Genomic DNA, 11107 nt, shown 5'->3' on the forward strand with positions numbered 1-11107 from the left:
TATATATATATATATCGTCGTCGTCGTTTAACGTCCGCTTTCCATGCTAGCATGGGTTGGACGATTTGACTGAGGACTGGTGAAACCAGATGGCTACACCAGGCTCCAATCTGATTTGGCAGAGTTTCTACAGCTGGATACCCTTCCTAACGCCAACCACTCAGAGAGTGTAGTGGGTGCTTTTACGTGTCACCCGCACGAAGGCCAGTCAGCCGGTACTGGCAACGGCCACGCTCAAAATAGTGCATTTCATGTGCCACCCGCCCAAAAAAAAAAAATAAAATCCTTATTATCATCTTCATTTTACAACTGCTTGTCTGTGCTAGCATGGGTTGCATGGGTCTTTTTAGTTGAGTCAGTTCTTATTCAGAGTTACTGTAGTCCTAAACGGGTTGGAGATAACATCCTTGTAGAACATTTTCTTTTTGGCATCATCTTTTTGGTTGATTGCCCTCTGCCTGTCACCAATCACTCTACAGTGTTCAGCAGGTGTATTTCAGTGCAGTACCAACAAAGGTTGTCTCTGTTCATTCACTCACACCAAAGAAGTTGCTCAAATTCCTAACAAATCTAGAGAGTCTCCTTTCTCTGGTATTGTTTGTGTTAGTTCGTTTCTCTCTTTCTTTTTCCCCACACAACTAGGAGCATAAAAAGGAACAGTTGTCATTGTATCAACATTATATTCCTACCGCCTGTCCTGTCGTATCAGGGATGTGATGAAAGATAGAAGGTGTGATAAAAAAGAACCAGAGTGATAAGAGTGAGTGGAAGAGGGAGGAGGAAATAATAGACAAGCACCTGAGTAAGAGGATGGTGGGAAAGACAGCAACAGAGAAGAGTCAAAGTGGAAGGAGTAGGGAAATAAAGGAGAAGGTATGTGGAGAGAGAGAGAAAGAGAGAGAGAGAGAGAGAGAGAGAGAGAGAGAGAGAGAGAGAGTGTGTGTGTGTGTGTGTGTGTGTGTGTGTGTGTGTAAGAGTAGAGTCAGTGGGACCTAAAAAAATTATATAGTGATAGGAGAGAGTATAAAATTGAAAGGAGAGAGAGGGAGATAGAAGAGCAGGTAATAGAAGAAAGAGGATGTTAGGAAAGGGTCAGGCTAGAAAAATGAGTAGGAGGGAGAGGAGTAGAGAATTAAAGAGGCTGAAAGCAGGATAAGGAGGAAAGAGAGAAAGAGAGAGGGAGTGTGTGTGTGTGTGTGTGTGTGTGTGTGTGTGTGTTTTACAAGAGTTCTGGGGATGGTGAGAGGTAGCCTTGAGGGTAAGTAAAAGAGATAGAAGAGAGGGTGATGACTGAGAGAACAATGGATTGAGAGGGAATGAGTAGGAATAAATGAGACAAATTAATGAAGTGTGAGACATTGGTAGACAGTAACAAGATTGTTGGTGGCAGGGTGACTAATATAAACATTTTTTGAGTCCATTTTTTTTACACTTGCATTGGTTGGCTAAGTCTCTTCAACTCAGGATTTCACCACTTGTCAGAGTCCTTTTAATCAGCCACTTGAAATCCGTTTTTATCATTTCTTCTCACACCTTCCTTGCTCTGCTTCTTCCACAGGTTCTCAGTTCTTCTAAACATTTCATTACGCAACTCACATTCTCCATATATATTGCATTCACATCCTTGCACTCACTACTCTCTTGCATGCTACCGCTGATCCATCAGATTTCTAGTTTTCTTCTCAGCTAATCTCTGCTCTGCCATTCCTGTAGATAACATTGCACATCCATTAGAACATTTTCACCTTATTTATTTGCAACTTTCACAAATTCTCTGTACTTAAGGTCCCTGTTTTACTACCATACAACACTGTGTTTCATGCACCAGTATTCATAGAATCTGACTTTCAGTAAGAGCAAGAAAGCCTACCTGAGGTAGTCACTCCAGAACCTTTACATCCCAGCCTGGCAGCTATGCTTATAGAACATCCACTTCTATTTCTAATCAGGTCACTATGTAACAAATGCTATCAACTACTTCTCGGGAGTTTTCTAGGCAGTTAAAAAAAGCTATTTCTTGATTACTTTTACACATAAAATTACTGTCACTGCTGTGCACTGCTGTGCACATCCAAGGCCTGTTTTATTTGTAAGCTTACCTGTGAACCCTTTGAACATCTGCAAAGTATATAGAGTACTGTATATAGAATTTCTGCCAATTCCTTTCAGTTACACTGAGCACAACCTCTTTCCAAATAGCAATAGACAGATGGCAATTCTGACTTTTTCCTCTTCAAACTAAAACTTTAATCTTTGCAAGATTATTATCATTGTTATTAAGGCGGTAAGCTGGCAGAAACGTTAGCATGCTGGGCAAAATGCTTAGTGGTATTTCGTCTGCCGTTACGTTCTGAGTTCAAATACTGCTGAGGTCGACTTTGCCTTTCATCCTTTCAGGGTCGATAAATTAAGTACCAATTATGCACTAGAGTCGATGTAATCGACTGAATCCCTTTGTCTGTCCTTGTTTGTCCCCTCTTTGTTTAGCCCCTTGTGGACAATAAAGAAATAAGAATTGTTAGCATGCTGGGTGAAATACTTATCGGTATTTCATCTGCCACTACATTCTGAGTTCAAATTCCACCGGGGTTGATTTTGCCTTTCATCTTTTCGCGGTCGATTAAATAAGTACCAGTTGCGAACTGCAGTCGATGTAATTGACTTAATCCCTTCCTCCAAATTTGAGGCTTTGTGTTTCCAGTAGAAAAGATTATCATTGTTATTGTTATTATTATTATATTTCCCATTAAATGCCAATTGTATTATCTTTGTTTAGCTCAATCATAATTTGGTTTTATTTTAATTTCAGGCCACACAATCAGGACATAGAACTCTTTTATATGGTCATGCTGTTTTACTTCGACATCTTCACAGTAGCATGGTGAGTAATCTGCTCTTCATTGTTTTATTCTTATATTCTTTAGCTGGCCATGCTGGAGTACCATTTCCAAGGGTGCTCCAATCTCATTACTTGCTTCAGTTTAGTACTTATTTTATACAAAAAATGAAAACAAAGAGGCACAGCATAAACATAATTTTTAGATTAATATAAACATAAAGAAATGGAGATACACACACACACACACACACACACACATATATATATACATACACGCACACATATATATATATAAAAACGTACATGCATATTTACTTGCACATATATACACACACATACATGCATATATATGTGTGTGTGTGTGTGTGTGTGTGTGTGAGTGTGTCTACAAATATGTAAAATGTAAAATGCTACAAAACATGAATTTTAAAATAAATTTGACCCTACTCACAATACATGTTTTATTGGTATTCTTAAATTTGTTAAAACAATAGCCTTATTTTAATTGTGTGTGTGTGTGTGTGTGTGTGTGTGTGTGTGTGTGTGTGTGTGAGAGAGAGAGAGAGAGAGAGAGAGAGAGAGCAGAGTCCATAAATTTGATATTTTGAGCCTATGTTATACAAATCAATAATGTAACCAGACAGGATTATTTATCTCCATCACTTCAACTTGCTCACTATACAAGGTTATTTGTAAATTATCATCATCATCATCATCGTCATCATCGTTTAACATCCGTTTTTCATGTTGGCATAATGATAATAGATTAAAAAATGATTTTGTAGACATTTTACTTCAGTATTAGTAACCAACTAAATTAGTTAACTTTATCACAGCATATAACATTCAATCCTTGAAAACAATGTTTGCTGCATGACAAGTTCTGTTTGTTTTACTCCAATTGATTATCAATATATTAATAACAAAGAATTAATTCCATTGACTTTCAATCTAATGTGGGTCGTAGTAGTACAATGAATGATCACTCTCTTCTAACTTATTTATGTTCAACAGCTTAAAAACACAGAAACACTCTCATAATCATCATCTTTAAGAATCCATTTTCCATGCTAGAATGGCTTGGATAGTTAGTTAGGAACTGGCAAGGCCAGGAACCACATTAGGTTCCATAGTTTGTTTTGGCATGGTTTCTACAGCCCTTCCTAATGCCAACAAAGTGGACTGGGTGCTTTCTTTGTGGCACCATCACCAGTGCTTTTTTTATGGCATCAGAAACAATGCTTTTTATGGGGCACTAGGACCAGTGCTTTCTATGTGGCACCAGCACCAGTGCTTTTTTTTTTTTGTCACACCAGCACCAGTACTTTTTGTGTGCATGCATGTGTGTGTGTGTGTGTGGAACCAGCACCACTGCAGGTGTTTTCTTTTGTGGCACCAGCACCAGTGCTTTTTTTTGTGGGACCAGCACTGGTGCCTTCTACGTGGCTCCATCACTAGTGATTTTTATGTGGCACCATCACCAGAGCTTTTTAAGTAGCACAATCACCAGTGACTTTTACGTGGCACTACCACCAGTGCATTTTATATGGCACAAGCACCAATGCTCTTAAATGGCACCAGTATCAGTGCTTTCATCATAGAATTCATTTTTGTATTTGGTTTGCATGATTCTTCATGTAGTGAGAAAGGACCCTCAGACTTTGGCCCTCAGAGATGACAAGGGACCAAGACGTCTGGCAGTTTTCTGTGCCTGAGAAGACACAACAAGCTAAGTAGAATTGTGACCATCCATACATACAGACTTGTCATCGACATCCCTCTCTCAGCTGAGAAGTCCTAGAAGTCCTGATGTTATATAAAATTACCCATGCCACATAAAAACACCCATGCCAGTGAAACCTAAACGTGCATGTGCCAGTGCCATGTAAAAGTAACCATGCCAGTGCCACATAAAAAGCACCCAGTATACTCTGTAAAGTGGTTGGCGTTAAGAAGGGCATCCACCTGTAGGAACCATGTCAAAGCAGGCCTTATGGAGCCCAGGCAGCTCTCTAGTTAGCCAGCTCCTGTCAAACCATCCAACCCATGCAAGCATGGAGAACAGCATTAAATGATGATGATGATGATGAATTCTTACGTCAAAACAAATTTTGTTGTATCTTGAGAGTCATTATGCCAGTAATAAACATGTGCACTGGTTTCATTTCTTTCTGAATTATAATAAAAATGTGAAATTGAACCAGTACACGTGTTTGTTACTGGTATTATGACCACACAAAATATGACAAATTTTAGAAATCAATTTGAATTTTAAAGTTCTCTTCCTTGTCTCTCATGATAAGAGTTATCATTAAAACTATGGCTTTTCTCTCCATTACATGATTAATATCAATTGATTAAAAGAACGTTTCTTAGGCTTCAAGAATGTTAGCTCCTATTCTATTATTTCACATTATAGCACCATACAATTTAAAATCCAATTTTTTGAAACCCTTACACATATAAGCACACACACACAAACACATAAATACACACAAGCACATAAACATACACAAACAGGGACACACATACGGGTATACACACACACACACACACACGCACACACACACACACACACGTGTGCACACACACACACATGTGTGCACAAACACACACACACATGTGCACACACACACACACACACACACACAGATAAGTAAACATTACCCAATACGCACACAAGCATACACACGCACACAAACTCATGTGCACACACACACATACACATATAATCTTTTATCTGTTTCAGTCATTAGATGGTGGCCATGCTGGAGCACCACATTGAAGAATTTTAGTCAAATGAATTGACCCCAGTATCTATTCTATAGGTCTCTTTTGCCAAATGCCCGAGTTGCAGCGATGCAAAAACACCAACGTCAATTGTTATGCAGTAGTGGGAGAAAAACACAAGCACAAAGATACACATACAAGCACACACACACACACACAGCAGACTTCTTTCAGTTTGTCTACCAAATCCCTTCACAAGACTTAGGTCAGCCTGAGGCTATAGTAGAAGGCACTTACCCAAGGTGCTATGCAGTGGCACGGAACCCAGAACTATGTGGTTGAGAAGGAAACTTCTTACCACACAGCCAGGTCAATTCTTTAAATTCAATTTCCATCAGGCTTACCTTTACCTTTCATCTTTTTAGGCATATTTACCAGTAATACACTGTGGTGAATAAAAACAAAATTGGTTTGTAGATTCTTAGAAGGAAACCATTTTTCATAAATTAAATAAAATGTCTTCCATGAAGGTTTGTGAAGACAAGAAACATTTCCTGAAGACCACCTCTACTACTTTAGTTTATAATTACCATTACGAAGCAGTGAGCTGGCAGAATCATTAGCACACTGGGCAAAATGCTTAGTGGCATTTGCCCATCTTCATGTTCTGAGTTCAATTTCTGCTGAGGTTGACTTTGCCTTACATCCTTTTGGGGTCGATAAAATAAGTACCAGTTGAGCACTGGGGTTGATATAATTGACTAGCTCCCTCCCCCAAACTAGCTGGCCTTGGGCCAAAATTTAAAACCTTTATTATTACATTGAAATATTTTGCAATGAATCAAAAAAGTAGCACCTATGAGGTTAGTTAAACTACTTGAAATAACAGTTAACTCTCCCTTCAAAACTAGAACATACTTGATATTGTAATTCTCAATACATTATGACTGAATACAGGACTGTATAATCATGGTAGGAAGAATTTGGTAATTAAGAAAAGCACGATTAGAGAAATTGCATCTGAGAAATGAAGAGTTGTAAAACATAGCAAGTTTGTTGACCAGAGCTTGACAGGCAAACAAATGAAGTTGTTCCAAGGAGGAGAACAAACAGGTATTAAAACCAATGTCAAATGCAAATGAATCATTCTTACTAAATGAAAAACCAGGCAGACTCCAATAAAAGAACTGGGAACAAGTTGTTTATTTTAAAGAACACTGAATTCTGATTCGTGCCAGATTGTTTATCTAGATTTGTAGAAGCAGATTAGTCAAGTTCAACAAGATCTACAGATTCTAATTATACTCTTCAGAAATCGATATTTGCTTACAGTATACTGATATATTAGAGATTCTTGTCATAGATAATGACCCTTCAATTCATTGTAAGATGCCAAAACATTTGAATTCAGTTATAGCTTTGACTAGATATATATCGCCATGCTATAAATTTTCTCAATGCAGTGAAGGGAATGAATGAGCATGAGAAAAAATCTGCTAAAGAAAGTAAAGCAAAACATATTTTTATCAATCAATGTTGGTTCCTATGCATAATCATATTAAATCCTTGAACAGTTTTAAATTTATATAACTCTAGATCTTTGTGTGTAACAGAAGTAATCTATAAAAAGAATAATTGAAATAATTTATTACGTTTATAAATAGATTTATTCTTGAGATTGCTTATTTTTAATAAGTACACAACTAAGTACAGGCATGGCTGTGTGGTAAGAAGTTTGCTTTTCAACCACATGATCCTGGGTTCAATCCTATTGTGTGGCAGCCTTGGGTCAACCAAAGTTTTGTGAGTTAATTTGGTAGATGGAAACTGAAAAAGCCCATCTGTGTGTGTGTGTGTGTGTGTGTGTGTGTGTGTGTGTGTATGTGAAGGATGTTCAGTGGTTAGAGCATCAGATTCACCATCATGAGGTAGTGAGTTTGATTCCCAGACTGGGTTGTGTGTTGTGTTCTTGAGCAAGACACTTTAATTCATGTTGCTCCAGTTCACTCAGTTGTAAAAATGAATTGCAACGTCACTGATTCCAAGCTGTATTGGCATTTGCCTTGCCCTTGGATAAAATATGTGACATGGAGAGGAGAGGCTAGTGTGCATGGGTGACTGCTGGTCTTCCATAAACAACCTTGCCTGGACTTGTGCCTCGGAGGGGAACTTTCTAGGTGCAATCCCATGGTCATTCAAGGCCGAAGAGGGTCTTTACTGTGTGTGTGTGTGTGTAATTTGTGTCTGTTTATTTCCCACCAATGCTTGACAATCAGTGTTGGTATGTTTACATCCCAGTAGCATAGCATCAGCAAAAGGGATCAACAGAATAAGCATGAGGCTTTAATAAATATAAGTACTGGGGTCAATTCATTCAACTAAGATTCTTTAAGGTGGTGTTCCAGCATGGCCACAATCTAATGACTAAAAACAATAAAAGATAAAAGATAACATTGTTTGTTCTAAAGTTCAAGAAATACATTTTGAAACTGGTTTTCAGATATGCCCTGAACCACATTAGTTATTGTAGTCTGCAAGAGTCATCTACAGAATGAAGTTTACTTGAATAAGCAGTACTTGGACTACGGACTTGCTGGGGCACTGCCTTGAAGGTTTGGTCAAACAAATCATCCCTAGTACTTATTTTCAAGTCTGGTACTTTTTCTATCAGACCCTTTAACCAAACCACTAAGTTACTGGTACATAAACAAAACCAAGATTGGTACTTATTATCAAGGCAGCAAACTGGCAGAATTGTTAGCACTCTGAGCAACATGCTTTGTGACATTTCAGCTGTCTTCACATTTTGAGTTCAAATTTTACCTTTTATCATTTCATGGTCAATAAAATAAGTACCAGTTAAGCACTGGGGTTGATTTAATTACCTTAGCCACTTCCCTCAAACTTATGGCCTTGTACCAAAATTTGAAACCATTATTATTGTCATTACTGTTATTATTATTACATACTAAAAAATTTCCTATTTTTCTCCCCCAGTATCTGTCTTGTCTCTCAACTAGTTCATCAAATGACAAACTGGCATTCGATGTCGGCTTACAAGAAATGGCTGAAGGTAAAATATTCTTTCTTTTTTTTTTTACTTCAAAGTTCATTGCTTTATTATCTATATCTTTCTTTCTTCTAAATTAAACCAACTTTTGTTCATTCATTCCTATTTTTCTTTCTGTATCTCACTTTTCCTTTTCTATTACATTTGATCAACTTTCAAATATTTTCCTATTTATCTTTTCTTTCCCACAGGAACCTTTCACTCTATGAAACTATCATATCCACTCTTCTGCTTTTGAATGACATTTCTCTTAAGACCTCTCTGATCATAAACCTAGATTTGACAGTGGCCTTAACCTATTAATCTTCACTCTAAATTATAAATTTTAAAAAATAAAATAAAATTGTGGGCAATTTTGACTTTAATTTCCTTCAAGAAATAAATAAGGCAGCAAGCATACAAATTCACAACTTTAGATACTTTGAACGTATTATCATTTATCATCTTCATAAATATTAGTGGAAGATTCAATGAGTTGTCATTTGATTAGAGCCATATCTTTTTAACCCTTTTGATCACAACCAATCCAAAAACCACCTTGGTTCTATAATACAAATTCCCTATTTTTAAGTGATCTAAATTAAAATTTCTCATCCAAATTTCATGCTATTTTCATTTCAAACCCTAGCTTAATATGAATAAAGTTATTTCAATAAATTTATTATTTTCAAAATTAATTTAAACAAAGGATGTATTTTTCAACACAAAAACAGGAATAATAATGGTTAGATTACAGTATTACCCCTAAAGCTAATGCTTCTTTAATTCTCAAATATCCTTGGAGCTAGTATACATTGCTGGTTTCTCATTTGTTCAGAGGTAAATAATTCATAATTATTAGAACATACATATAACCAATAAATACTTCAACAACGAATATTTTCAGGACAAAATTAATTATACATAACTGAAGGGTCAATATAAAGTACATCAAGAAAGTCTTGTTAGCTTTCACAAGTTAAGGAATTTACAGAAAATTCATCATGATAAATTTACTGGGAGTAATTATATCATGGTGAATATACTATTTTGTAATTTCATCACCTGGTAAATCTATTTCAAGGTAATTCCACCATGAATAACTTATATCATTAGGCAATTTATCTTAAGTTGTTTTGTTTTATTTTTTGTTTTCTCAGAATAAAAAGGTTGCATTAAAAAAAGTCAACCAAATTTTTTTTAAATAAATAAATGTTGAGATAAATATATTTTGATCATTTCTCTTTTATCGTTTACTTGTTTCGGTCACTGAACTGTGGCTCTGCTGGGTCTCTGCCTCAATAGGTTTAGTCAAACAAATCAACCCCCAGTACTTACCTTTTAAGTCTGGTACTTCTATTAGCCCTGTCAAAGGCTTTCTCCAAGTCAATAAAGACCAAGTACAGAGGTTTATCTTTGGATATGTATTTCTCATGCAGCTGCCTTACCAGAAATATAGCATCAATGGTGCTTTTCCCTGGCACAAAACCAAACTGCATCTCATCTAAACTAACTCCCTTCCTAATTAGTTGGGCTATGACTCTCTCCATAACTTTCATCACCTGATCCAGCAATTTGATACCTCTGTAATTATTTCTATCTAAGGCATCACCTTTACCTTTGTAGCAGTTGACTATGGTGTTGCTACACTAGTCATTGGATATCACTCCTTTGCAAACTGCTTGATGTATAATATGGGTGACAAGACCATAACCCACACCACCAGATATTTTAAGCATCTCAGTGGTGATTCCTGATGGGCCGGGGGCTTTTCCTGTCTTCATATCTTCAATTGCTTTATCTATCATGGAACTGTTGATTCGAGTAGCCAGTCCCTCAACTGGGTCAACATTTAGCAGACTCTCCTCCTCCCATTCATTCTCTACGTTCAGCAGTCTTTTATAATGGCATTTCCAAGCCTCTTTCTTTGCAGAATCATTACATGCAAGTGCACCATCATCTATACAGACATATTTCTCTCCTATGCATCATGAATTTCTCTCACACACTATCTTGCAATCTGAAACACTTCAGTTCTTTGGTACTCACCATCGTTGAACATAGGCAAACTTCTTCTTTTCTGCTTTTCTCTTGGCTAGATATACTTGTTTCCTAGCATCCCTTCTAGCAATCTGATATAGTTCCCTGCTACCTCCATTCTTCCAGGCCTTCCAGGCCTGTTTTTTTTAGCTCTAATGGCCCTATCTACCATATTGTTCCACCACCACATTACTTTAGGTCTGAATAGGACTTTTCACCAGCCACAGATTTAGTTTGTGGCACTCAGCAAGCTGTCCCTCAGGAATTTCCAGTTGACCTCTATGTCACAAGTCTGTAGCTCTTCCTCCCTTTCATTGAATTTCTCAATTTGGACATCCCTAAATTTCTGACCATATGAAGGGTCCTTAAGCTTCCAAATCCTTCTTTTCCAGATCGGTTTACTTCTTGGCATCCTTTTAGCCTAGAGTTTAAAGTCACTAGTCTATGCT

General features: G+C 37.1%; 1 protein-coding gene across 16 annotated transcripts in view; it reads left to right on the forward strand.

The window, feature by feature from the left end:
- LOC106881762 (ryanodine receptor 2) overlaps nt 1-11107 on the forward strand; it is a 381060-nt gene that overhangs the window by 77927 nt on the left and 292026 nt on the right. For all 16 annotated transcript variants that reach the window (XM_014932251.2, XM_014932252.2, XM_014932258.2 and 13 more), the window contains exons 4-5: nt 2810-2881; nt 8567-8642. In XM_014932251.2, coding sequence (XP_014787737.1) covers nt 2810-2881; nt 8567-8642 — 148 coding nt within the window. The remainder of the gene's footprint in view (nt 1-2809; nt 2882-8566; nt 8643-11107) is intronic.

Source organism: Octopus bimaculoides, chromosome 11 (genome assembly GCF_001194135.2).
Source record: "Octopus bimaculoides isolate UCB-OBI-ISO-001 chromosome 11, ASM119413v2, whole genome shotgun sequence".
Lineage (NCBI taxonomy): Eukaryota > Metazoa > Mollusca > Cephalopoda > Octopoda > Octopodidae > Octopus > Octopus bimaculoides.